Raw genomic sequence first — 25,649 nt, forward strand, 5'->3', positions numbered from 1 at the left:
TATTACTGGTTATACTCACTAGAGTTAATTTTCTGGTAATGAGGATTTGGTCTGTATCTCCCTGTACCAGATCCATTTTGTGTGCTATACACACAGAGGTTACCCACATCAGTATTTTTTGTCATCTGGACTCTCTTTATAGCTGCATGGCTATCAGTGAAGTGCACCATTGCAAAGGTCCAGAGGTTGGATACATGAAAAAAGGACAATCCAACAGCACCAAGAGCTTTCCTGTTGTGTGGCTCTGTGGCAATTCCCTGATTCCTGTTGCATGGGTCTGACTGGCATCTCTGCAACTGAAAAAAACTGAAAAGGGTGAAAGGGAGCTTTCTGAGGTGTCTGACCAACCCATACATCATTCTAGACTCAATATTGCAGGGCTGGATGGCTGGACTATGATCTATGCCTAATGATTGATTATATGCTTAATGTTATGTTTAGTGGACAGTGTCCAATATGCTGAGGAGGAAATGGCTCTACCAAGATTGTTTTAGAATGACTGAGTAAATGATGCAGAAGGGTGAACTCAGAGAAAAATATAGTGAAACTGCACTCATAGGGCCCAGGCACCCTCCTGTCAGACATTTTCTTCCTTCCTGGACTGTAAGAACAGGATTTATTGTTCACATTTCTCCTACTGTTGTTGTCAGCTTCTGCAGTGGCACTGGAATAAACACTAACACTTTTCCAAGTTTCTGACTTCATTAGCAGCCCACAAAACTGGACTAGAGTCTATTAATTCCTGACTTTTTCTCTTGCCAATAAGTTTCTTCTGTTCATTTTTTTCCTATAGCAAACACTTAAATCTCATGTTATTAAGATTTTGGTTTTAAGCAAACTTCTTTTTAGGGTGGGGTTTTTCCGGCTTTGGTTAGTAGAGCAGGATGACATTTAGCCTTAGTCACTCTGGTTTAACCATTGCAGTCTTGGAAGACAGGGCTGTCTCCAACCCTGGGTTACTGATGCAATCCTGATACTTGGATGCTGATTTTTCACCAGAGTGGTCTTTCGTAATACTGAAACTCAAGTAGGGTGCAGTTTTCTATGACTGAAAAGACATCAGTGTGTCAAGGTTAAATCACTGTGTGTCAACTAGACTGGCCTGTTTTACACACAGAGATGAAACTCTGAAGCTCTACTCGTGTGGCTTAGCCACAGCTGTAGCTTCAGTTATTATCTAATTCTCCTAAAAGGATTCTCTGTGGGATACAACAGGCTGCTTGCAGTTGCTGCTCCACGCTGTGCAGTTTACAAAATCTCCTTCTCGGAGTCGAAAGCAATAGTATGAACCATACTTCATTTGCAATCCTGAGTTAAATAAGTGGCCAGGAAACCACATAGAGAGTGGGGAAGAAAGCATAAAGTAAACAAATTGATCAGATTTACTAGCCCAGTCTAATCTCTGAAAATCAAACTATGAAAAAGTTTTTAAAAAAACAACCAAACAGCAAACCAAAAATCCCTTCTGACAGTCTGCGTTTTTTGCTTGTTTGTAATTAGACACAAAAAAACATGGTTCTTATATTCCAGTAACTGCTTCTCTCCCTTAGTAATTTCTTTCAATATGACTGAAAACATAGGGTTCAAATTTTCACAGCTAGTAACTACAGTGAATGACTTAGTTCTGTATGTGGGATCCCAGTGAAAAGCAGCCTGGTCTTCAGAGGGGTTGTAAGTTCCCACCATGCGAAAACCTTCCAGAAGTAAGTCCCTTTTAGCTAGATTCCTGAATGAGAGTGTGGGTCTCAGTGTCAGGCTGCCAAATTGAGTCCCCCCAGAATGGTGTCCTATTGCCAAAATAAGCAACTTTAATTTTTAACTAATTTTCAAAGTCAACGACCCAGTGCCCCCTACTGTCCACATGTGCTTGTTAGCAGGTAAGAATTACATGAAAAGGCCTTACTACTATTCTGTTTCTGTCCTGTCTTCTTACAGTCCCTTTTAAAAAATCTGTTGCTACTATTTCAAAGTGGTTACTGATTTTATATTCATCAGAAGATACGAGCCTTCTTAATTCACTCTACCAAATCCAATTGTGATCAGTATCTCTCTAATGCTGTTTGTGTTGAAAAGCTTTTAATTATTCAGATACTCTTGTGAGACAGGACAGTAAAATTCTGTAGCACAGAAAAAAACACACCTGTTGGCTTGACATTAGAGACTTGCAAATTAAATAAATGCCAAGAATTGCTTTAAAAAACTTTTGCTTCTTCAACAGGACCTCAGAATGGCTGTGGTGGATACTTGACAAATTCAGCTTCTAGCTTTGGCTCTCCAATCTCCAACGTGACCAGAAGATATGAGAAAAATCTGGACTGTGTATGGATCATAACTGCACCTGTAAACAAACTGATCAACCTCACCTTCAATTCATTTCTGCTTGAAGCACAGTCTGCTCAGAGTTGCCGATATGATTATGTCAAAGTAAGACAGCTGCATATTTTAACAATAAAATATCAGCGAGATATGCTCCATTATCCTCTCCATGAAGCTAAAACTTAATTAATAGAAAATGGTCTTATGAAGAAATTAAATTGCTTAATATATTTACAATTTTTTCAGTGGGCTAGATTGCTACTCCAGACGACATCCTGCCTTTTTGGAAGCCAATAAGACTTTCAACATTGTTACTGAGACATGCTTCTGTTCTTAGACTGCCTACAGAAATGAGTATTTATTTCACAGAGCAGAAACACAACAAAACTCAAGCACTTTGAAAGTAAACTTGTGGATTCAATATACACAATTGCCTTAAAAGCCTTTAATTTGTAAAATTTTGAATAAACATCTTCATGCTTGACGCTCAGTGCTCACCTGTGAAGGCTATTTCCTTGGAGATGAGCATATAGATGTAGGATAGATAGTAAAATGCTGCCAAACAAGATCCACCAAGGAGTGTTATAGATCCTGTTGAGCATTAGAGATGCTCAGTGAAACTAGGAATGAATTCTACATCTTGGTGAATAAAATCAACCTTCCTCATTGAAAAGCTCTTTGAGACTAGTTACAAAAAAGAAAATAGAATGTCAAATTAAAATAGAATCAATTTTTTGTTAGATTTGTTGAGATGGGACCAGAATGTTCCATAATGAGATTTATACTGTCCAGCAGGATTAGTTAATACGGCAGTGAATAATTACAGTCATCAAGAACATCCTGATAAAGCACAAAAGCACTTACTGTGCTTTCAAGTAAGAGAAATTGCAATATCACCAGGGGTCCAAGAACTTTATTTCTATTTATTTGTTTATTGTGCCTAAGCTATTAGTGGCTTATATGCTTTTCTTCTTACAGCTTTATGATGGAGCTAATGAAAATGCCAATTTAGTTGGCACATTCTGTGGATCTACGGTGCCAGCTCCTTTTCTTTCTACTCATAATTCCTTGACTGTGAAATTTACCACAGACAATTCTGTGGAAAGGGAGGGTTTCAATGTTACCTACACCACAGTGGATCGTAAGTATACATATATACTTATGTATATATACTGTTGTGACTCTTCTGTGGAAATACATATTTAAATAATAAAGAATCAAAATTCTAGATAAAAGGCCCAGTAATGTGCAAAGACAGTCCTTACTGTAGCTTTATGGAGCACCTATAGGCAGGCTGAAAGCAGCACTACTAGACCCCAATGCAATTCTTGTCAGTCTTGGCTGGTTGCAGGGCAGCTGTCAGTCTGGACTGCAAAACACTGGAGTGCTCTGTCATAAACTGTTAACAAATACTCTGGTATTATAGGGAACAAACACTGATTTAGGTTTTACAACATACATTGACACAGCATGTGTTTTACTTCTTTTTCTTCTAGGGAATCACAGGTAAATACAAAAGTATATTGCCCAGGGTAGTTTTGCTCAATAAATATTTTTCCCCAGTTGGAAAGGTTTTCACTGTATGATGTATTTGTTACTATTTTACACAGGACTGTGTGGAGGAATATATAATGCAACTTCTACATCCCTGTCTGCAACGTCTCCCAACTTCCCAAATGAATATCCACCATTTACTCTCTGCACTTGGGTCATTGATGCCCCTCCACAGCAGCAAGTCAGGGTGGTGGTAGAGGCTTTTCACCTCCATTCCAGCCAGGATTGCTCTCAAAACTACCTAGAGCTCCAGGACTCACCAACAGTAAGAAATTTACAGTTGATAGCATTCTCCTTTCACATTCAGCTCCCTTTGCTCTTTGTAAAGAGAGGAGAAACCCACCATTTGGCAATAGATTATTTCATGACTCTGTGCAAAGGATTATGCCCCACTTTGAGCATGTTAACTGGTACACAGACTTCATGGAAGCACACTATACACACATTGAATTAGACCTGCTAAGTGTTACAGGATTTTTCACAGTTACATGATTTTTCACCAAGTAACAGAGCTGCCAAATGTGACACCTAGAAAATGCTGCCCAACAATAGATTTTCATAAACTAATTGTACTTCTTCCCACCCAAGAACCATAATAAAAATAAATATTAATGTCAAGACTTTGTCTTGAAAGCACCAGAAAAAACCCAAACCTGTTTATGTTCCTTTTATTATCTTAGTCTAAACCTTTCTTCATTGTTTCTTATTTTGGCACGAAAATACTTGTTATGTTTCATTTCTTTCTCATAGTAATTAAACATAAAATGTTGAGATATTATTAAGTGATTTCTTATTTTAAAATATGATTGTATAACTGGTATAGAAAGTGCTGAGGGATCAATCCACCTCAAGTTGAGTAAGCAGAAAATGGAATTGTATCCTTAAGTAGAAGTAACCTGTGACGTATTCAATTCCAGCACCGCCAGGGATCAGTCCATAGATTCTGTGGCACTGAAACTTTTCCAGTCCCTGAAATGTATTCTTACGACCGCACGGCCATCGTGACTTTCAAGTCAGATGAATATATGATTAACAATGGTGTCAGATTTACCTATCAAGCTACAGGTAAGCTTGAAGAGACTTCTAAAAAATCTACCTACCGTTCTCCTTGTTGATTCCATGCAGTATTGAAACGCAACACACAGATCAGAAATGCTTACATGTTTCTGGTTTTCTGTCTCAAGGCTGCAGTAGAGAATATAACCAGCCATTTGGTTACCTGAAGAGCCCTGGCTGGCCTGGTCGTCACCCCAACGATATGGACTGTTCTATCATTCTACGAGCTCCCCTGAATCACACAATTTCTCTCTTTTTCCATGCTTTCAGTTTGGAGGACAGCATCCAGTGTTCACGTGATTTCCTGGAGGTACCAAGCACAAATACATATTTTGTAGGCCTGTGTCAAAATCTGCTGAATTCAGAGGATGTTAATAAGCTTGGATCAAGTGTTAGCTGAACTGATATTAGAGACTAATTTATTGTTCTAGTTTGATGGTGAAAGATACTCAGATGTTATAGTAAGAGGTCAAAAAAGGCACACTATAGTAAGTCCAAAAAAATAGTGAAAACATAGTTTCATTATCAGCTAACTCATCTTTATCTAGCTCTTGTTGATGTTACCCAGGTAACGAAGCAAGCCAGGATAGTTTTCAGCTGATATTAACATCTGTGCATAAACAGAAATTCATAAATCTGGGTGCTTTTGTTCCACTAGCAGATTAAATCTGTGTGATATTTTTCTTAGAAATACTTTTTTTCTAAAAAACATTTTTTCTTTAAAAAAAAGTCCTAGTAACAAGTGTAGGATACTTGCAAAGACACTTTCTGTCAATAAAAAGCACATCTTCCCACACAATACTCAATCTGTCCTTTCACACTTGTTGAAGGTTTTCCTATTCACTGGTCAGATGATAAAAATCAGGTATCTGTGGCAGACTCATTATTTAGTTCTCCTTTCATATCCTCTTTACTGTCTCAAGAAATGGATATGAGCACCAGCATTATTTGAGCTCAGAAAAAAGCCCAAACAGATTAAGTCTGAGCTATGTAATACGATCTGCATCTTAATGTGACCAGAGAAAAGTGTGGTATGTAGGGTAAAAAATGGATCTTTTAATATGGAATATTAAAATGCCTTATGAAAACTAAAACATGGGCTTGAATTGCAAAAGCACATCTTAGGTACTAGTCAAGTAATTTTCTCAGTCAGGAGATGTACCGCACCATAAAATTCAGCTACCCATTTCTGATTATGCTTGTTCTGTGTAATTACTTACAGAACTCAGACAGATTGGTTCATGGTTTCCTTTTCCTTCTATATAATAGTACATAGTAGGAAAAATCATAGTATTAAAATTAAAACTATGGTATGCATGCAAGTCACTACATAGTTTGTGCTGTGCTTCTATCCTTGTGTAATCAAACTGGTTTATAATTGGCATAGGGATTTAACGTTGTCAATGTTTTTTGTGTCCTTTGAAGGTCAGAAATGGGAGTGATGTACAATCACCACTACTTGGAAGGTTCTGTGGAAACACTGTGCCCAGTCCCATCTTCCCCAAAAATAATGTTGTCTACCTTCGTTTCAAGAGTGATTTTTCGGGGGTTCATGATGGGTATGAAATTACTTGGACTTCATCATCGAGTGGTAAGGCTGTAATTATAAAGTAATTCCACTTAGCAATTGTACACAGAGGGAAAATACAGAAAGGTGGAATTCAGCCTGCTCAGTTTGGGCCCTGCCTCATCAACACATAAGACCTTCCCAAGCACCCAGAGGCCACCCTGTTCAGTCACTGGATAGAGATCACTGTTCCTGAAGACTTGTGGGGCAAGATCCATTTTATGTGATGGAAACAATTCCCTCCCTAATGTTGACTTTAGCGACCTCAGAGGATTTAGTCCACTTAAGATGAAATTATATCTCTTTCACTGAGAGGTCAGAAAACATCAGGAATGTCTATCCTGGGATCCACAGAGTAGTAGTGGTGGTGGTGGTGATGATGACTCAGCCTGCTCCATTAATAATCCAGTGATGATACGCCCTAGGATCTAGGCACCAGTAAGCCTGAAGAGGACTGAAATTTGCCCTAGGAAAAGAACCTAACTATAATGCTTGTAGTGACTATATCACAGACACCTTCACAAATGGTTTGTGAAATGGCAGTGAATATCTGGGAAATAGTTTGTTCATGGCACTAAGTTACTGGAGGTAGAAAAACTCATGGTCAGCTGAAAAGCACTGCAGAATAACCTTGCAGTATTGAGTGGCTTGGTGATGAAAAGGCAGATGAAATTCAGTGTAGGAAAGTGTTGATGGAGAATATGGGCAAAAAAAGACAACCCTAACTTTACTGACAAAAATATGGGTTCTGAGTTGACTTTTGTAGTCAGCAACAAGATCTTGGGGGTAAAATAGTTTCATGAAAGCAACAGTTTACTGCTCACTAGTAGTTGGGTAGGCTAGTACAATGCTAGGAATTGTTAGGAAGGGGAGAAACAACAAATAGACAGCCACTGGGTAAGTCCATAGTTCACACACAAATTGATGTGCACAGTTATGGTCTCTTATGAAGAATGCAGTGTATCTAATGGCTCACCATAAAAAATGGCTTCTGTATAAGGTATCTGGTAAAAAAACTACTGAGGCCCATAAAATTCAGTGATATTGGATGATCAGCTATTCCTTGACTAATCCTATAGAAGAACTAAAGGCCATAGGATAAAGGCAGGAGGCAGTAGGTTCAAAACAAATTATTCAACACAGGTCTTCACACAGAATGCAGTTAAGCTGTGGAGCTCCTTCCCATAGGATGCTACAAATTTACATGGATTTAAAGGGTACTTGAACAGGTTCATGGAAGACATCTGATAAAGACAAATACAAAGATGCCATCTGGGGAGCTGTGAGCTGAAAATTCTTGGAGGCTGTCAGAGTAACCTGGGGCATGATCTGCACATGCTTACTCTCACTTTGTAACTTGTATTTCTCCCCAGGGCATCTGCTTCTGCCTGCTGTTGGAGATTGAATTTTTGTATAAATGGCCTTTAGTTTACTTAATATGACTATGTTCTCTGAGTTGTTCTCTGTATTTTTCTATCAGAAGAGGACACACTACTTTTCTTTCCAAAAACCAGCCAAAGAGTTGTCTCCAATTGAGTAGATGGGAACTGAGCTGACCAAGGCACAGACTTAAGACTTGGGTTCTGGTTTCAAAGAGTTTTGGGGGGGTTGATTTTTAATATCCAGTGATGGCCCACTTCTATTCTTCTCAGGCTGCTGAAGGTAGAGACTCCATTTTTTCTTATACTGGATTAATGCTTTTATTATGGTCAAGCTCCAGCATTTTCTCTTTTTCAGTATTACTACTAATGCCATACTAATGTACTACATCATGAGGTGTCTCATGAAACTAAGCCTTCTCAGCTAATTAACAGTGTCTATTCCCAGGATGTGGAGGAACATTATACGGCAGGACTGGCTCGTTTGCTAGTCCTGGCTACCCTGCAACTTACCACAACAACACTGACTGTGAGTGGGCCATTACTGTGCCCAAGGGACGAATTGTCACCGTGAACTTCGATTTCATCAGCATCGACGACCCAGGGGACTGCGGGAGCAACTACCTGGTGCTTTATGACGGGCCAGATGCCAGCCATCCCCCAGCTGGGCCATACTGTGGGGTGGTATGTATAGCCTCCTGTCTGTGACCCTGCAGTTGGTTAAAATTAATCTTTACTGTTTTGTATCGAGGATTGTTTCCCAGCTCTGCCACGAATTCCACACGGATGAGTGGAAGTGAAGGCATAAGGCTTGCGTGGCACCGTAGGAGCCTTGCAATGCAGACCTCACAGTGACATCTAGCGGGAAGCCTCATCAAGCCATTGTGCTCTGTACTTAGTTGTACTAGTGATTTAAATACTCGTTGTCATACCTTGAGGAAAAAATGCAAAAGTAGCACCTAGCACAGATCTGAGGTTCCTTTCAAACTACGGTCTGATTTGTGCCTCAGTTTTAACTCTTTGACTGGCTTTTCCAAATGATCTTGATGTTCAATAGAGCTTTTCTTTTTTCTTGTCTTTAATTCTAGGATACAAACATCTCTCCGTTTACTGCTACATCTCATCAAGTTTACATAAAATTTCATGCTGAATATGTATTTTTACCATCAGGATTCCAGTTAAGCTGGACGAGCTAGAACACTTTATGAGAAATATACTACTGCCCTTTGCTCTACTGAAGAGACTTCAGATCATAACATAAGTTTGAAATCCAGTTATGATCATTGCAATTGAAGTAAGGCCTTCTAAAAATTACTGTAAGTGGAGCTGTGATGAATTTAGAGTTCTGTCAAAAAAAGTTATCTCCCACTGTACTGAAAATAAACTGTTATCTACCCAACTGTGAAAATTAAGTTTTGCTAGTTTTTTAAACATATTTTTTACATTCTTCTACATAATTTCATGTGTTCTGAGCAGATATGCAAAACCAAAACAAAACCTTTACGTGTAATTCTATAGGAAGTGAACTAGCCAGGATAAAACATAAGACATTTGTAAAATGGATATAACTTCATAATAGGGCAGACACAAAAATACCAATTTACCTTTGACTAGAATTTGTTTCTTCCCAAGGAAGGACACATCATACATAAAAATGTTGTTGGCAGGGTATGTAAAGGACACTGATTCCCACCATGAAACATTGTTTGTCACAACCCGGAATGAATGACCAATTAATTTCCTGAATGTCAGCTGTGATGGACAGGCAAGAGGAATTTACACCACAGCAGAAGAACATGGGCCTCACAGAACTGTCACTTCATAACTATCACAGTCACTCCTAGTAAAAGTAATTCTTTAATGTGACTGCTGCAATAATTAATTATAAAATGACATTACAGTGTTAATGGCAGTTCTAACAAAACTTAGGAACTCTTTGAAGATTTCCTAATGAATGCTGAAAAAGCCATCATTCCACCAACATACAACATTTCATAGTGGCTGAGAAGCCATCCTGGTTAAAAGGAAATGTAGAAAACACAAAACAGACAAAAAGGGCAAGCTAGAAATTACAACTCAAAATTATCTCATAATAAGTTAGAAAGAGAGAAACCTATGAACTCCCTTTCACCAACAGAGTTAGATGCTCAGAGTCCACACCAAACTGATTTTGTATGAGCAATCAACAGACAATACAATCTCTGTTAATAAAATTTATGTAAAAGCTCATAAAGCAAGCAGTAAATAAAACAAAGTCATCTGAACTACCTGGAGATGAAGCTGCAAAATAAGGTCTAAATATAGCATTGTGTGAGACAGACATTGCAAGTACAATCAAGCATGGCTTTGGCTGTTTGCAGAAGTAAGGAACCAGTTTATTGCTTCCTTGTGGATGGCTCTACCAGGGGCTTTGCCAAAGTGGTTCTGACCTTCCTATGAATCACTGCCAACTGCAGTTGGTGCAAGTCAGAGTCCCCTCAAGATCTGGCTGCTGTCTCTTGTTGCTTGGTGGCTTGTCATGGAAGCATCAGATTTTAGGCAAGAATCAGCCTGGCAAGAATGTTGTCATTTTCTGCAATTCACCACCTGGAACACAGCTCACCTGGAAGCCACAGGTGAAAGGGAAGGGCATATCTCACCCAAACAGCTCCCTGCCAGTGCAGATAGTGCTCTGTGGTACGTTCACTTCTCTAGTTAAAAGTGGATCACACCCTGATGGACAGTGAGATCTCAGGTTAAGCTTTGAACTTGTCAGGAGAAGACAGAGCATAAACTGACAACAGAAACCTGCACGTGGTTTTAATGAATCAAGTTCATTAGTGGCTTTTGAGACTGGTATCAGCCACACGACATACAGTTTATGGACATAAAGTTGTTCCCTGAGGACATCCCTGTCCCCCATGCTCAGCACACGGAGGCTGGCTCACTGTTTGCTTAGTGAACAGTTTGCAGATGAGATCTGGTGACCTATCATGTGCATGAGCCCATGCTGGTAACTGAACCTTTGGCCATAAGCTCTAGAGGGGAACTGCAATTATACTGATGAGTTTGCTGAAATTGTACTTAAAAAAGATTAATTTCACTGAAAGAAAAAGGTTGTTTCACTTTAAAGCAGATGAAATGTTTTCATAGGTTTTATGTTATGATAAATACTTGCTCTTGGCATGACTTTCTGTCACATTATCAAATTTTATGGAATCATTGAACTTCTGCAGAAGAAAAGACTAAAGAGCAGTATCAATGGGAGGAAGAGAACTTTGTAATACAGACTTTTTATTATTATTTTAATCTAACAATTACTAACGCTTGGTACATCTTCAAATGTTACAAATACTTCATGCCTGCACATTATTTTATTTACAACTGAGCAAAATGTATGAGGTTCATTAGAAAAAAATTCAAGTCCAGTAGAGAATTTGTGCTCATGAAGACTGCTGAATGAAGCTTCTGGTACAAGGTTCAATTGATCTAGCCCAACTGACTCTTGCCAAGAATAGTCAAGGTCTAAAATTAGAGTAAATTATCAAACCCGTTCTTTAAAAAAAAACAAACAGGAACAAAGTAACCCACTGCTGTTGTCTAACATTTTCTGAGGAACTGCAACAGAAATACCACTGCAGAAGTATTAACGTGGAGGTCCTTAGAGGAGAGAGCTGGTGCTAAGCCATGTTTCTGTCTTGCAAGGTAAGGACTCAATTTAAACACTTGCTTTTAAATGAATGCACAGCAAAAGCAAACAGGAACAGCTAAACAGATAATTTAAAAATAACTGTTCCATGAAACTTCCATGTGGTTTTTGCAATGTATGCTTCAAAAGACAAACATTGGTCTTTAAAAAGATGTATAGCTTCATCTTATGATACTGGCATGAATATCTTTGCTTTTATGTCTGTGCACATTGCTGTTTCATAGATCATGTTGTAGTTCTGAATGCTGTGTGTTCATATTATAACACCTGCATCACCACACACCTCTCCCTGTCAGTGGTAAAGCTCAGATAATGAATGAGCACATTTTCACTTCCTACAGCCTACATGTTTTTAACTTATGTGTAAATCTTCTGCATGTTACTGTATATATTTATTCTTATATAAAGGTATATTTTAGGAGAGAATTATCCATGGTAATCACTCCAAAGACTAGGATTTGAAAGAATAAGCACTAAAAGGTCCGTAACAGTATTGTTTAATTGCCCTTCCCATGTGGCAGGGCTATCCTTTGTAAACAGTAAGTGAGAAGTAATACCAGAATCAGATCATTGGGACTATAGCTATTTGAAGTAAGAGCCAAGATACACAGCTAAAATGCTAGAAATCATAGTGCTGGTCAATTTGAAACATTAGCTAATTTTAATTAAAATTACAAAGCAATTTTGGCTGAAAAACATTCTTCACTCAGCTCATAAAGCAAAAGAAAAGGTGTCTCAGTTTCCCACAGGAACTCAAGATAGATGTCCTAGGCACCAGAATTAACATAATTATTTTGTGTCAGCTACCAAACTAAAGCCACAGAGTTCTTCTGCACTCCTACTTAAAATGAAATGTAACCAAAAATTCATAGCATTGACTAATGTTCAAAATAACAACAATACAGGATTGCTAACAAATAAATGTTTAAAATGTTTATTTGATGAAAATGAAAAATAGAAACCAAATTCTAGAAGTTTGTTTTTATAAGGCAAAAATCAGCAAAATAAATACTGTGTGCCAGTTATCACACATAATAACTGCAGTTTTGATGGATACATTTTTAGTAGCAGTGCTCAGCAGTAGACAACTGTTTTTGCAGGTGAACGTTGCTGTTGTACTGTTTTGATGATACACTATAACCCTGCATTAATGTTGACTGTTAGGATAGCTTTTCTTGGAAGGGGAAAAAAAAGGATAAAAATAGAATAATGATGTAAAACCTCATTTCCTTGGTTAGAAGAACTACTTAGGACAGCCGGAGCCAGGGCAGCATCAGAGACATTCATCCTCCTGCTGTTCCCTAGCACTGTGGAGGAGCCAGCACTGCCCAGATGAAGCAGGCTGGGGGAACCAGTGCAGGGAGCAACTTCTCCCTCCTCTTGCCACCACACAGCTCTGCCACACAATCCTGGCCATACACCTACCTCATAGTCACCTACTTTAGGCTGCTCTCCTAAGGGCAGAAAGCATATGCCAGCCCCTGCAAAGAATTCAGGCGTTTGCTCTACAAACACTTAAACCAAGTGACAAATTTTGAACAAATCTGGTAAGATATCAAAGATACTTTATAGTTGTTTCAAAAGAAAAAAAAACAGTATCTGGGAATGACAGCAAGTCATTAAATTGGAAAAGCCTGCACTGTGAGCTAATGGCCATACATGTGGGGAGGGCTCCACCAGACAGTCTCCAGACACAGGCTGGCCAGCCTGGAGCTGTGGGTGTAGAGGGAGCTGAGGATATTTGGGATCAAAGGAGTTACAGAAGAGCTGGATGTACTGGGAGGAGGTTGTAGGGAATAAGAGAAGGAACAGGGGGTTACTGCAGTGGCATAGGTCCTCTGCAGGAAATCATGCTTCATGAGCATGACTGCTGATGGAACAACCTGAAAATGAAATGTTCCAGATCAAGGAACCCATGGCCCTTGGAATCCCTGACCCTTTGATGGTGTGGCATGTGTACTTACTTTCTCACGCCTTCTCATCCTTTAGATATTTAGAGCTTCATAAAGAGCTGAGAATCTTTAAAAGGAAGGCTTGGCAGCAACTCTCCTTTGCCAAATCCATTGCAGACCTGACTAAAGCATTGATTAATGTGTTTACTCAGACAAAAGATTTGCAAAAGCAGGAACCAAAGAAGATGCCACAGAAGGTGTGAGTGATAGATGAAATTTTTACACAACACGAGAATAACAAAATTAGGTGGATAATAAAAAAGACCCATAATCCTAAAAAAAAAAAAAAAAAAAGAGTAATGGCAGAATGTTTATTAAGCAGGGAGTAATTAGATACTTCTATGGTATGGGTAGAATGCAGGCCATGTGCAATGTAATAAGCTGTAGTTTTGGTCACTGCATAAATGGGGCAGTGAGAAGCCAAGTGAGCTTCTCATTGGCCATGAAGACACCATTTTGTGAGTATCTTGTCACAGTCATGTGTACTTTATCTGCTTGGTGGAATAAGCAAGTGTCTGATAGACAATGAGTCAGCTTTAGCCTTCAGTCATTCTCCGTGAAACGAGAGCAATAGACATGCTGGCACCTCGGTCTTTGGGACAACTGACTGATGGCAAAGAGGGCATTTTCTTAGACAGGAAAGAGTAATCAGGACTCATGTCCCTGCAGACAAAACAGAACTGTATATTTGTGTGACCATGTGTTCTGCTAAGTAACCTAGAAAAAAGGAAGTGTCTCTGGCTCTGTTTTGTAGGAAAGACCTGAAAGCAGCTTGTCACTGCAGGAAAGGACTCCACGTAGTAAACGCCATTTAGGGATAAACATGCTACAAATCTGCAACCCCAAATTAAATCCTTACATTCCTAAAAAAGGAAAAGCTCAAGTTGCACCTCCAGCAGTGTTTCTCATTTGCTGGTTTGGCACCTTCCCATTCATCATCTTGGTCTCTGTGGATTTTATTTTTAGGCTTCTCTGTAACACCATGCAGAGCACAAGGAGCACATATGCAAAATTCAAGACTGTGGTTCTCAATGGGTGGCCTGGCCTAAGGTACTTTTATAGAGGTAGTCATTAATTGCTCTGACATTCCGTATCGTCGAATGACAGTAAATAGGATTTTCTTAACTCCTTTCAAAGATGTTATAAACATAAATACATTCTAAGCAGTAGGGGCCCAGCCTTGTGTCTAGTTCTGCAACTAGAGCTGAATACAAAATCCACCAAGACACCTGAAGAAATGGAAACCACTGATTCAATGAACCCTTTTTTTTTTTTTTTTTTTTGGTGATAATGTTTTTTGCCTTAGATTTTGCCTTTGCCAAACTTCAGAGTGCTCTGAAACCCTGCTTGGAGTGTTCCTAGGGAGCCGCAGCTTTCCCACTCCATGGCTCTGCAGCTTCTCCTCTCTGCGGTCGCTGGCTCGCTGGGGCACGGTACTGACCGTTCTCTCCCAGCACTGCCCTGCTGGTTTCCAGGCCCCTGCCAGGGCACAAAGAGCCTCTGCTGCCGAGAGCACTCTGGGACAGAGCACCTAAATTTGCATTTCTCGGCTGCAACACGGTGCCATATCCATCACAAACCATCTTCTCAGGTTTATGTGTGTACGGTGTTTTCCAAAGTGCTGCAGATTTGAAACGACAGGTGTGTGAACAGGGAAGGGCGGGTTAACCCCGGACGCCGTGCGACCCTAGGTCCCCCGCTACCCAGGTGAGCAAGCACCCGAGTAAACCTGCGGAGAAACCACCCGAGCAGCAGCGCTCACGCACCCGTTTCCTCTCCCAAGGGGCCAGCTCCTGCAGCGAGCCCCCTCGGGCACCGGGCATGCTGGGGAAGCCACAGGGCAGCCCCTCTCAGGGCTGGGCTCCTCTGCTGGGCAGGCTGCGTCTGCCAGGCTGGGAGCGGAGGTGGTTCAGCCCGGAATCTCTGGGCAGAGCTTGGAGGGGGCCTGCGGGAAAGCTGGGAAAGGACTTCTGGAAGGGCTGGCAGTGACAGGATGAAGGGTAGCGGTTTTAAGCTGAAAGACGGTAGTTTCAGATCAGGTAGTAGGAGAAAACTCTTCACCGAGGGCGGTGAGACACCGGCACAGGTTGCCCAGAGCAGCTGCGGATGCGTTCGAGGCCAGGCTGGACGGGGCTCTGAGCCACCTGGGCTGGCGGGAGGGTCCCTGCCATGCAGGGGCCGGATCCAGATGTCCCTGCAGCGCGGCGGGGCCGGGCGCGCTCCCGGGGCGGCTCCCAGCTCTGCGGGCACGCGCTGCCCCACGCTCCGCGCCCCCGGCCCCGCCACCGCGGCTCGCGGCCTACGGGGCGCCCTGATTGGCCAGCGACCCTCCCTCCGGAGCCCTCAGCCAATGGGCAGCGGGCCTGCCCCGAGGGGGCGCGCTGATTGGCCGGCGCCGTCCCCAGCCGTGGGTGGGAGGGCTGGGGCGGGGAGAGGCGCAGCGGCGCGGGCGGGGCCGCATCGCGCCTGCGCGCCAGGGCGGGGGGGCCGGGCGGGGTGTGCGGGACCCGCCCTTCGCGCCCCGGCTGCCGCGCCGTCCTGCCCCGCAGCAGCACCGCACCGTGAGTCCCCCTGGGGCTGCCGGGGGGCCTGCCCCTCCGCCCGCGACAGGAGGGCGGCCGGCATCCCGATCCAGGCTCTGCTGGGCAGGGGCGGGCGCGGGGCGGCGGGACAGGGCGGGACGACCCCCGCTCCCCACCCGGGCGACGCGGGGCGGAGCGGGCGGGCGCGCTGCCCTCGACCCCTCGGGCTGGCCGCTGCCCCGGCGGGCGGCCCCGAGCGGCCCCTGCCCCGCTGACCGTGTCCGTTTCTCCCCCGCCCCAGACCATGTCGAAGTCGCTGAAGAAGATCGTGGAGGAGAGCAGGGAGAAGAACCATCCCGAGGTGGACATGTGCGACCGCGGCATCTCCAACATGCTGGACGTGCCCGGCCTCTGTAGGTACCGCCGGCGGCGGGCGGGGAGAGCGCCGAGAACTTCCTTATTTGTCCCGGGACGAGCCGGGGCCGCCGGCCGGGGCGTGGGGGGGGCCCGGGCCGCCGCTCTCCGGCTCCTGCCCCAGCCCCTTCTGTGCCAGGGATGTGCTGAAGCTTGAGGCGTAGGGGGTTTGGGGAGGGGTTGGTGGGCAGGGGAAGCAGTGTTTCCACCTCCTGGCAGCTCCAGGAGATCCCTTCTCCACAGCAGCGGAGAGCCTGGGTGGGGAGCGGGGGCTCCCTCTGCTCTTCCCCATCGCCTCTGCCCTGTGCTCCCTGGGCCTTCCCTGGCTCTCACGGCTGGTATTCTGGAACTCGAGTGGTGGGGAGACGTGGCCTCCTGTCCGTCCTTGCTTCTCCCTCCTACCGAAGCAAAAACACTAGCCTAACAGCATCTCCCCTGGTTTTTGAAAGGGATAGGGTGATGTTAGCCTGCAGCTGTGTGTGGCTGGTCCCTGAAGGGGAGGGAGTAAAGCAGCACTCACTGTCTTACAGGCACAGCGCTGTCATACTTTGCACGTTGCACGGTTGCATGTGCTTCCAGAATTGTGATGGCTTGTTGTTCCTGCTGTGTTGCATTTGCTGTAGTTAATTTACAGCAAGTGCAGGATTCCAATAACAATATATTGTTACAGTTCTGGAGAACACATAAATGAAGAGCAAGGCAGGTGTTGCTTGGCTTGCCTGAGAGTTCATATGATGTTATGGTACAGCTGATGCACATGAGGTAAAGTGACTGGCTGCAGTTTGCCACAGGCTAAAATTTTCCAGAATACATTATATAATGAGAAAAAAACAAAGTCTAAACCAGCCAACATACTTGAATCTCTAACTGTTTTAGCTCTTTACTGTTTGTTAAACTTGACAGCAACCATGAACAACTGTATGAAACTTGGGGAAGTATCTGGCCCACTACCAAGTCACCATTGTCAACGGAGTCAGGAGTACACCAAAGTATCTTTAGCTGCATCAATACAGGATGAAGACTAAAGATCAGTTTTCTGCTTAAGTTTTCATCCATTACTGATTCTTTTCCTGCTTCTGAGTTGTGTGTGGCATTTCGAGATGATTACCTTGTAAAGCCCATATATACGAATAGGAATCTTCCCTGGATTTCTATTGGATGAACAGTTGAGACAAGGCAGTGTTCAGCTCACAGTAACTACAAATCCATTTTCAGAACTATGCTTGTCCCTTTCAGATAAACTAATGTATAAGGGTATGGGGCAGCAACAGAGTACAGTTGCTTTCGATAAGTAGACTTGGTGCCTGCTGCCAACACAAAGACATAATTAGCCCACTTTGGTCTTCCAGGCAGGGAACAAAAAGGTAATGGTGAAGCACATCAGTAATGCTAAAATAAAAACAAGCTTTTCTTGTACAAAGACTGTTTTGGGTTTGCTGTGCAGGCAGCATCAGGGACCACAGTGTGGGACAGCAAGGTCTGGTGGTCCCTGTACCAATCTGCTTATTAGGCATGCGAAGCTGCTTTGGCAGTGAGCTCCCCATATGGACTGTAGATTTATGGTACCCTAGTTACACTGCATCAGGGAAGTCTGTGTGCAGATATTCTAGGTTCACCTTGTGTAACTTGATTTACTGTGAGGATTTGTGGCCTTCTCCAATTTGAGATGGAGGTTAGGGGAGGGGGACATGATGACTGGTTTCCATTCAGTTAATTGGGAATGTCAATCTGCTTGAGGGTAGGGAAGATCTGCAGAGGGATCTGGACAGGCTTGATCAATGGGCTGAGGCCAATGGCATGAGTTTCATTAAGGCCAAATGTCGGGTACTGGACATCGGCCACAACAACCCCCAGCAGTTCTACAGGCTTGGGGAGTGGCTGGAGAGCTGCCCAGCAGAGGGGGACCTGGGGGTGTTGATTGACAGCTGGCTGAACATGAGCCAGCAGTGTGCCCAGGTGGCCAAGAAGGCCAACAGCATCCCAGCCTGCATTCAGAATAGTGTAACCAGGAGGACGAGGGAGGTGGTCCTGCCCCTCGGCCCTGGTGAGGCCGCTCTTCAAGCACTGAGTGCAGTTTTGGCCGCTGCTGCCCCAGCCCCTTCTGTGCCGGGGGTGTGCTGAAGCTTGAGGCGTAGGGGGTTTGGGGAGGGGTTGGTGGGCAGGGGAAGCAGTGTTTCCACCTCCTGGCAGCTCCAGGAGATCCCTTCTCCACAGCAGCGGAGAGCCTGGGTGGGGAGCGGGGGCTCCCTCCGCTCTTCCCCATCACCTCTGCCCTGCCTGCTCCCTGGGCCTTCCCTGGCTCTGACGGCTGGTATTCTGGAACTCGAGTGGTGGGGAGACGTGGCCTCCTGTCTGTCCTTGCTTCTCCCTCCTACCGAAGCAAAAACACCAGCCAAATGTGAGCACATCTATGCTATAGTTGTGCATCCACATATGGATAGTTTTAAAAAATGTCTTTCCCTGTGGAAGTGATCTAATGTGTGGGGGGGTTTAATTCCTTATTGTGAAATAAACAGATCATGTTTTTTACAAAGCACCCTTACGGACAGGTAATGGTAGAGAGCATTGATAGACATCCTATGGGACGAACAGTTGGGTTCAGCAAGTTGGGCATAGTGTGCCTTTCTTCTAGCCTGATGGTTAGGGCCTTTATTGGTAGGAGGACTTTATAAACAGCCATCAAGAATTATGGAATTGTACTTGGAGTAGGGATTAATCTCTAATCTTTCATTTATGTATCTTTAAGTGACTGACATGGGAAAGCTATGGATTAAGGAGTTATTTTGCCCAAGTAACTTGAGACATCTGCTGCTCTGTAGTCTTGTTGTCAGGAAAGGAATATGGGATTAAATCCTATTTACTGTGTAAGTGTTAATTTGCTCTCACTATCATTCCATCTGTAAGCTATTCATATTTTATATAAAGCACATGCTTGCATGGTAAGAATTAACATGCATAGAATTTCTTATCAGAAAGTTAGTGTTGATATAATTGTCTGCTCCTAAAATAACCAAAGCACAGAAGATGGAGAAACAGGCTACTTGTAATTTGTTTTGTAGGATACTGTAATGCTCATCCTGCATTAACTTCCTCTGGTGGGACAGACAGCATCTTATCTTGGTTCAGCAAGGTCTCTGCAGTCTTCCTGGTTTAGATTGTTTTTTTTTCTATTTAATAAAAAATTAAGTCTTGTCATACAAGTATTTCATGTAAAACTAACTTAATGTGCATGGCGCTGGTGTATGAAAAGCCTTGATGGTAGGGCCAAAGGGGATGAGCTTAAATGTTCTTCCCTTGACCCATTCCAGCTGGGGAGGTACTGTTTACCAGTCTTGCAGTGAGAGGACAAGGGGTAATGGATTAAAAATGGAAGAGGGCAGATTTAGGTTAGACATTAGGAAAAAATTCTTTACTGTAAGGGTGATGAGACACTGGCACAGATTTCCAAGGGAGGCTGTGGCTTTCCTCTCCTTGGAGGTGTTCAAGGCCAGGTTGGATGGGGCTCTTAGCAACCTGATCTAGTGGGAGATGTCCTTGTCCATGACAAGGGGGTTGGATCTGGATGATCTTTAAAGTCTCTTCCAGTCCAAACCATTCTATGATAATGAAAAATTGTAATTACTGTGTGAGCAAAGTGCTCTGGCAAACAGTAGTATCCTGTCCCTCAAAGGTCTGTGTGCATATTTGGTGTATTCTTGAAATAAAAATAACTTATTGCATGTATGCTGATTAATGTTAACAAGGCATCTGAGATTTGAAGTCCTCAAGGAGCTGCTGCTTAGTGTCTAGGAGCTTCTCCACTGGCGTTACAGAGAGGTTGGAGTAATTCCCCTGAGGGAATCGTGGTGCCCTTCGAGTGTCAGGAGACCAGCACTTGGGGTGAACACTTACCTCAGCTGCCTATGTCCAAAGCAGGATGGCCCCACTGGCCCCCCTTCTGCCTTCTAGATGTTACCCAGGGATGTTAATTAGTTACTTAAGGCAGATGTCTTTATCAGAAGAGCTGACAGTTTAGTAGTCACGCAGAACTGACTTTTTATATAGGATCAGGAAAAACAGTCAGCTCTTCCCACAGCACAGTCCTTTTCATAGGAGCAGGCAAGTGGCAGTGTACTGGGACACTTGGTGTTTCCAGAGGCTGGTTGTTTCACACAGGTCAGTTTAATATAAGTGAGCAAATTCCCCACCTTGTAAGGAATGACCAAATGCCACTTTATATTTAGGCTCCTTAAAATGCTTGCAAATGTGTCTCTGAACTGGTAGTAGCTTTGGACCTTTCAAGATTGAAAATATTTTTGTCTAGCTATGGCTTAAAAGCTGCTGAAAGTAGCCCACAGCACAGATGAGTAAACCTTTTTCCTTTTCAAAGTGATATCAGAATGTTCCTTTTTTGTTCTTTTTAAAGATGTCAGCCTACTTTGCAGGTCAAGGATGCAATGGGATTCATTGTCAAACACCAGGATTGAACGAGATAGTGGAGTTTCAGACAAGGTGTTTAGGCTTCCATCAAGTTTGGACAGTAAAGTCCAGATTGAAGTGTCTTTGGTCTAGTGATTTTGGTCTTGAAATTTTATATGTTGGGACTTGGTTCTATTCTGTATAGACATGTGAGAAGAAACCGTTCTAGAGGAATACTTGGTTGAAGGAGACAGCAATGGGAGAAATACAGAGAGGAAGCAGTGAGAATAGTGCTTGTAAGCTTGTGTTGTTAAAGGCCAGTAGTACACGTGGCTTGACGGCTTAGTCAGCAGGGTTACCTTTAAAAACTAAATATGCACAGAACTTTTGAGTTTGTGCAGAAGACCAAAGTCTCCAGCCCCAAAGCTTAATTGCCCTTCATTAAGCATCCTCACTTCCTGTGTATAGAAATGATGAAGGAAGGGTTTGCCATATGCATGCATATGGATTAGATCAGGGTCTGTCTCTGTTCTATATTAGTAATACATTTCCTTTTCTTATTCCTTCATTTGTTAATTTAATTTGTAAGTGATCCAGAGCAGGTACTTGCCTATGTGCTGCTGTCTAGCACTTAGTGCATTTCAGTGTCTTCATACTTCTGTGGTGCAAGAAGTTGCATGTAAATGGTGTTTCCTCATAGGTGGCTTCTTGCAGGAGTTGTAAGTATTATTTACTATGCTTTTTCTTTTAAATATTGAATTACGTTTTGAGTGCGGAAACAGAAAATCCTAAACACTTCCTTCTAGTCTGAGTTCTGGTTTGTATGTTTTAAATGGGCATTTCACTTTGCAATGCATGGGGGGAGGGGTAGCGAGACTGCTTAAAGAGTTGGACATGTCTAGCCTTAGTGTTACCAAATAATCATTCATAGAAGTCATATCCTCTTCATAGAATAGGTGGTTCATAGGCAGAAAATAACTGAGAAAGGCTTATCATATTGGTGGATGTATGAAGTAAATCTGAGCCTTTCCTCATGTAGTTTCTCAAGTCGGTTTAGCTGCTTATTAAAAGGCACCTAATGGGGATTGCTGGGTTTAGGGTAATGAAGTTCATTATGGACTCACAACAAAGAAAAGAACAGATTATCTTAATTTTGGATTATATCCTGAAGCTGGCAAAGCTCTATGCAAAACTGGAATGAACTAGTCAAGACCGTGAAAGTATGGTGACAGCTTCAGTCTTCGTTCTGCTTTGATAAACCAAAGGAACCATCAACTTCCAAGATAAAAAAAATAGTGCAAACCTTTGCTTAGAACTCACTCTGTGCCTGGTGGCGCAATTTGACTTTCCAAGTCCCTGCACCTGCAGTTGATGGGTGTTGCAGACCTTTGTCTGGCGGCAGCAAGCAGGGGTCCCACCAGTTACCTGTTGTGCTTGTGATGAGATGCTGACATTTTAGTATGGAGGTGAGGTGGTCTTAGTTGGTTTTACTATGCCCCTTTAGTTCAACTTGTCTGATTTAAAAACAAAGTGAGGTGGAAACAACTTTGCATGGTATCAAAAACAATAATGGATTTTTTTTTTTTTTTTAAAAAAAGCAAATTCAACACATTCTTTACTTTCCCATGATACTGTAATGAGAAAGGCAGTGAAGAAGCTTTGAAACGTTCCTGTACTCCAGATTTTCAAGAATAAAGCTGGAATGCCATTTCCTGGCTCTGGTGCCAGCAGCCAGAGCCCTGCTCTTTGCAGTGCTCCACAGTTCATCCTTAAAGGCATTTTTCAGTGTCCTTGAAGTGCAGAGCTACCTGACACACAGTCATGGTGACTTGTAAAGGCACGGTGATGTAGCTAGTCTTCATTGTTGCCATCCTGGGAGGGCTGAGAGTACAAAGCTCAGGGAATTCTTTGGTACATATTGTGTGCTTTTTGCTGCCTTTTTGATAACCTAGGATTTGAACAGTTGAGGCTTGGGGAAGATATTTGGTTAATTGGACCCTTGCTGTATTGGCATATGCAGTAAAAGGAGGCAAAGGGCCCTCTTGGGCAGGAGGACATTATGTGGATAGGGCATTTGAATTGCAGTGTGGAAGATTGCAGTGTGTGGGGTAGGAGGAAGCGGGCTAGGGCAGAGTAGGTAACTCCACTGACTGGTAGGAAAATAATTTTTTCTTATCATATACAGTGGAGCAAGGCTGATTTCTTGCTGATGCTGGTAGGTTTAGGCAAAGCCTCAGAGCTCTGGAATGACTGGTTTCTTAAGTGAAATGCAGGAAAAGATGTTTTTTCCTGGCATTGTTGATGTCAGTTTGGATCTGGCACTGATCTAGATTAAGTTGCTTTGGAGCTGGAGATGTCAGACTAGAGCACTTCTCACCTCAGGATGCCAGCTGGTAGGGCTGCCTTTCTGGTGGTGTCAGATAGTCAGACTTGAATATCAAGGGCCCAAGAAAAGTTGGCTTTTGCTCTTAAAATATCCAAACTGAGAGCAATAAATGCGTAAGGAGTACTTAGGCATTTGTTCTCAATGTTGTATCTACCTCCAGCTGCTTCTCTTATTTTTTTGGTGTAAATTGTATTCCCATATTTAACTATACATGTAAGTCATCAGTAGGGTTAAATGGTTGCTTATAGTTCAGATACTGATGTACCTTTTATGTTCTAAACCTTAGAACTCTGTGGAGGCTGCTGCTCTTATCTGCTGTTTTTTTCTACAATACTCTCACAGACTTTCTATGGGCTTCTTATTCTGTCCAGGCAGTACTTGGAGAGTTTGTATTTTAGGAGAAATTCAGGGTGGGTGCGCTGTTTCTTCCTTTCTCCTCCCTGTCTTTCCTTCCTCCTCGACAACCTGCAATTGCACAGGGAACTGTGGTGATGTGTTTTTGTTTGTTTGTTTGTGTTTGTTTGGTTGGTTTTTTACACTACACTTTGTGATCTGTTTCTGCCTTTCTGGCCTGTTTCTGCCTGTGTGACTGCTTTCATTTTGCTGTCAGGTTATATTTGCCTGTGGTAAGTCATGAGCTTTCAAGGGTTAGCTGCAACAGATGATTGCTATATCAGTAAGTAAAAGCTTTCCAACCTTTTTCCTCCAATTTGCCATTCAGTAAGTATTTGATTAGCATGGCCACTATTCACACATTCTCACCAAAATATCTTCATTCCCTGAGGCAGCAAGACCCCAGTGGGCTGTCTCTGACCTCATGTGATGTTTGTTGCTTGAGGAGAGCTCTAAGGCATGAGAGATGTAGCACCACAGCTGTCCTTCAGGCATTAAAAGTTCCCAGCTGCTTTGAAGGGGCAGCAAGATAGTTTCTATAGCTATTTTGAAGAAGCTATACTGGAAGTAAGGAAAAGATGTAGGGGAGGTAAAATATCTCATTTTTTTTAGTTCCAGTAAAATTCAACAAACTTCTTACTGGGAAGATGTTTGAGAATTCCTTTAAGGTGTGAGTTTCACCTCTGACTATTTAGCATATTTTTCTGATCAGCTACTGTTATCATTTGTGGGCTGTGGAGCTTCTAGGGAAAGTGATGGTGGTGTGGTGGGTGAAAGTAGGCAAGAACAAATGTAAAGGATGAAGAAGTGTAAAGGGGGAGTGCTGGTCTCTGTAGCTGCCCTGTACCCCACACTCACTTGTTCAATAAGGTGGAACGTTAGCGGCTTTGATCAATCAGAGAATTCAGTTAGTTTGGGTTAATATTGCATCTTGTCCCCTGGCCATTTGCCACACTGCAGCAGTGCTAGTCTGCTGTTGCACTTTGTGGATGCAAGGCTGTAAATGCAGCTATTGGTACTTAGGACTTAAATCTAGCAGTGACTTGATAATGAATTGGAAACATGTAGAAATGTAATTGCTTGTGTGGTGTGTGTTCTGTTGGGGTAAATGTTGGAGTACCTGTCACTTTTCCCTTGGCAAGGATTCAAGGGGTGGAAATGAAAGGTGTTTGTGTGCCAAGAACCACACCTCTGCTAGGAAGCACCAGGACTTTCTGCTCAAGTTGTGTTTGCTGCGGAATCACAAAAGCGAAGTAAAGAGGCAGACAAGAGTGCTTGGGTATGTCCTTAACTCTTGAGCTTGTCTTGTTATTGTGGTAGTGTACATGAATCTGGAGTTACTGGAGTGGAGACAGTAACTTGCCCCTTTTTTAGCTGAAATAGATAAAAGCTCTCAGCTGCCTTGTCCATAAACTAACTTAGTTCTCTCTTCATTTGCAGTTACCTTGTCTCATATCACACAGCTGGTTCTGAGTCACAACAAGCTTACAAGTAAGTATAATCCTTTTTTTGGACTTCATTACAGGTAGCTGAGCAATATTGAAAAGCTGACACCACTAGTTTGATTTTATTTTATTTTTAAAATATAGCACAAAGTCTCTGTTAAGAGTGCTTCTTGGTGAAGCACTTTATTAAAATAAAGAAAATGAGGATGTGACATAGCCATGTTTAACATGCCTTTCCAACTTCAATAGAGATCTGCCACTTACTGGAAGATGTGTAATTCTCAGTCTTGTAAACCAGTTCAGCCAAAATTCCGTTCCCTACCATGGCCCTTGAAGTCCTTAAAGAAGTGAAGTATTCTGAATTTTTTAACTGTATCAGAAATTATACAGTTTACCTTTTAGTAGATGGATCCACAACCTCCCTGGGTAACCTGTTTTAGTGCCTCACCACCCTCACAGTGAAGAATTTCTTCCTAATATCCAATCCAAATCTACCCTCTGTCTGCTTAAAACCATTACCCCTTGTCCTGTCACTACATGCCCTTCAAAAGGTCCCTTTCCAGCTTTCTTGTAGGCCCC

General features: G+C 42.7%; 2 protein-coding genes across 4 annotated transcripts in view; both read left to right on the top strand.

The window, feature by feature from the left end:
• CUBN (cubilin) overlaps nucleotides 1-9,259 on the top strand; it is a 143,233-nt gene extending 133,974 nt beyond the window's left edge. Inside the window, exons 60-67 of the mRNA XM_051610631.1 lie at nucleotides 2,219-2,424; nucleotides 3,295-3,457; nucleotides 3,927-4,135; nucleotides 4,788-4,935; nucleotides 5,055-5,236; nucleotides 6,352-6,517; nucleotides 8,321-8,556; nucleotides 8,961-9,259. Coding sequence (XP_051466591.1) covers nucleotides 2,219-2,424; nucleotides 3,295-3,457; nucleotides 3,927-4,135; nucleotides 4,788-4,935; nucleotides 5,055-5,236; nucleotides 6,352-6,517; nucleotides 8,321-8,556; nucleotides 8,961-9,068 — 1,418 coding nt within the window. The 3' untranslated portion in view covers nucleotides 9,069-9,259. The remainder of the gene's footprint in view (nucleotides 1-2,218; nucleotides 2,425-3,294; nucleotides 3,458-3,926; nucleotides 4,136-4,787; nucleotides 4,936-5,054; nucleotides 5,237-6,351; nucleotides 6,518-8,320; nucleotides 8,557-8,960) is intronic.
• A 2,157-nt stretch (nucleotides 9,260-11,416) lies between these two features.
• The window catches only part of RSU1 (Ras suppressor protein 1), a 105,732-nt gene continuing 91,499 nt past the window's right edge, over nucleotides 11,417-25,649 (top strand). The window contains exons 1-4 of one of the 3 annotated variants that reach the window (XM_051611669.1): nucleotides 11,417-11,556; nucleotides 14,479-14,562; nucleotides 16,336-16,447; nucleotides 25,066-25,116. In XM_051611669.1, the coding sequence (XP_051467629.1) occupies nucleotides 16,339-16,447; nucleotides 25,066-25,116 (160 nt within the window). In that variant the 5' untranslated portion in view covers nucleotides 11,417-11,556; nucleotides 14,479-14,562; nucleotides 16,336-16,338. Of the gene's footprint in view, nucleotides 11,557-14,478; nucleotides 14,563-16,004; nucleotides 16,074-16,335; nucleotides 16,448-25,065; nucleotides 25,117-25,649 lie in introns of those variants that run through there. The other 2 variants (XM_051611667.1, XM_051611668.1) reach the window with 2 other exon arrangements.

This window comes from Apus apus, chromosome 2 (assembly GCF_020740795.1).
Source record: "Apus apus isolate bApuApu2 chromosome 2, bApuApu2.pri.cur, whole genome shotgun sequence".
Lineage (NCBI taxonomy): Eukaryota > Metazoa > Chordata > Aves > Apodiformes > Apodidae > Apus > Apus apus.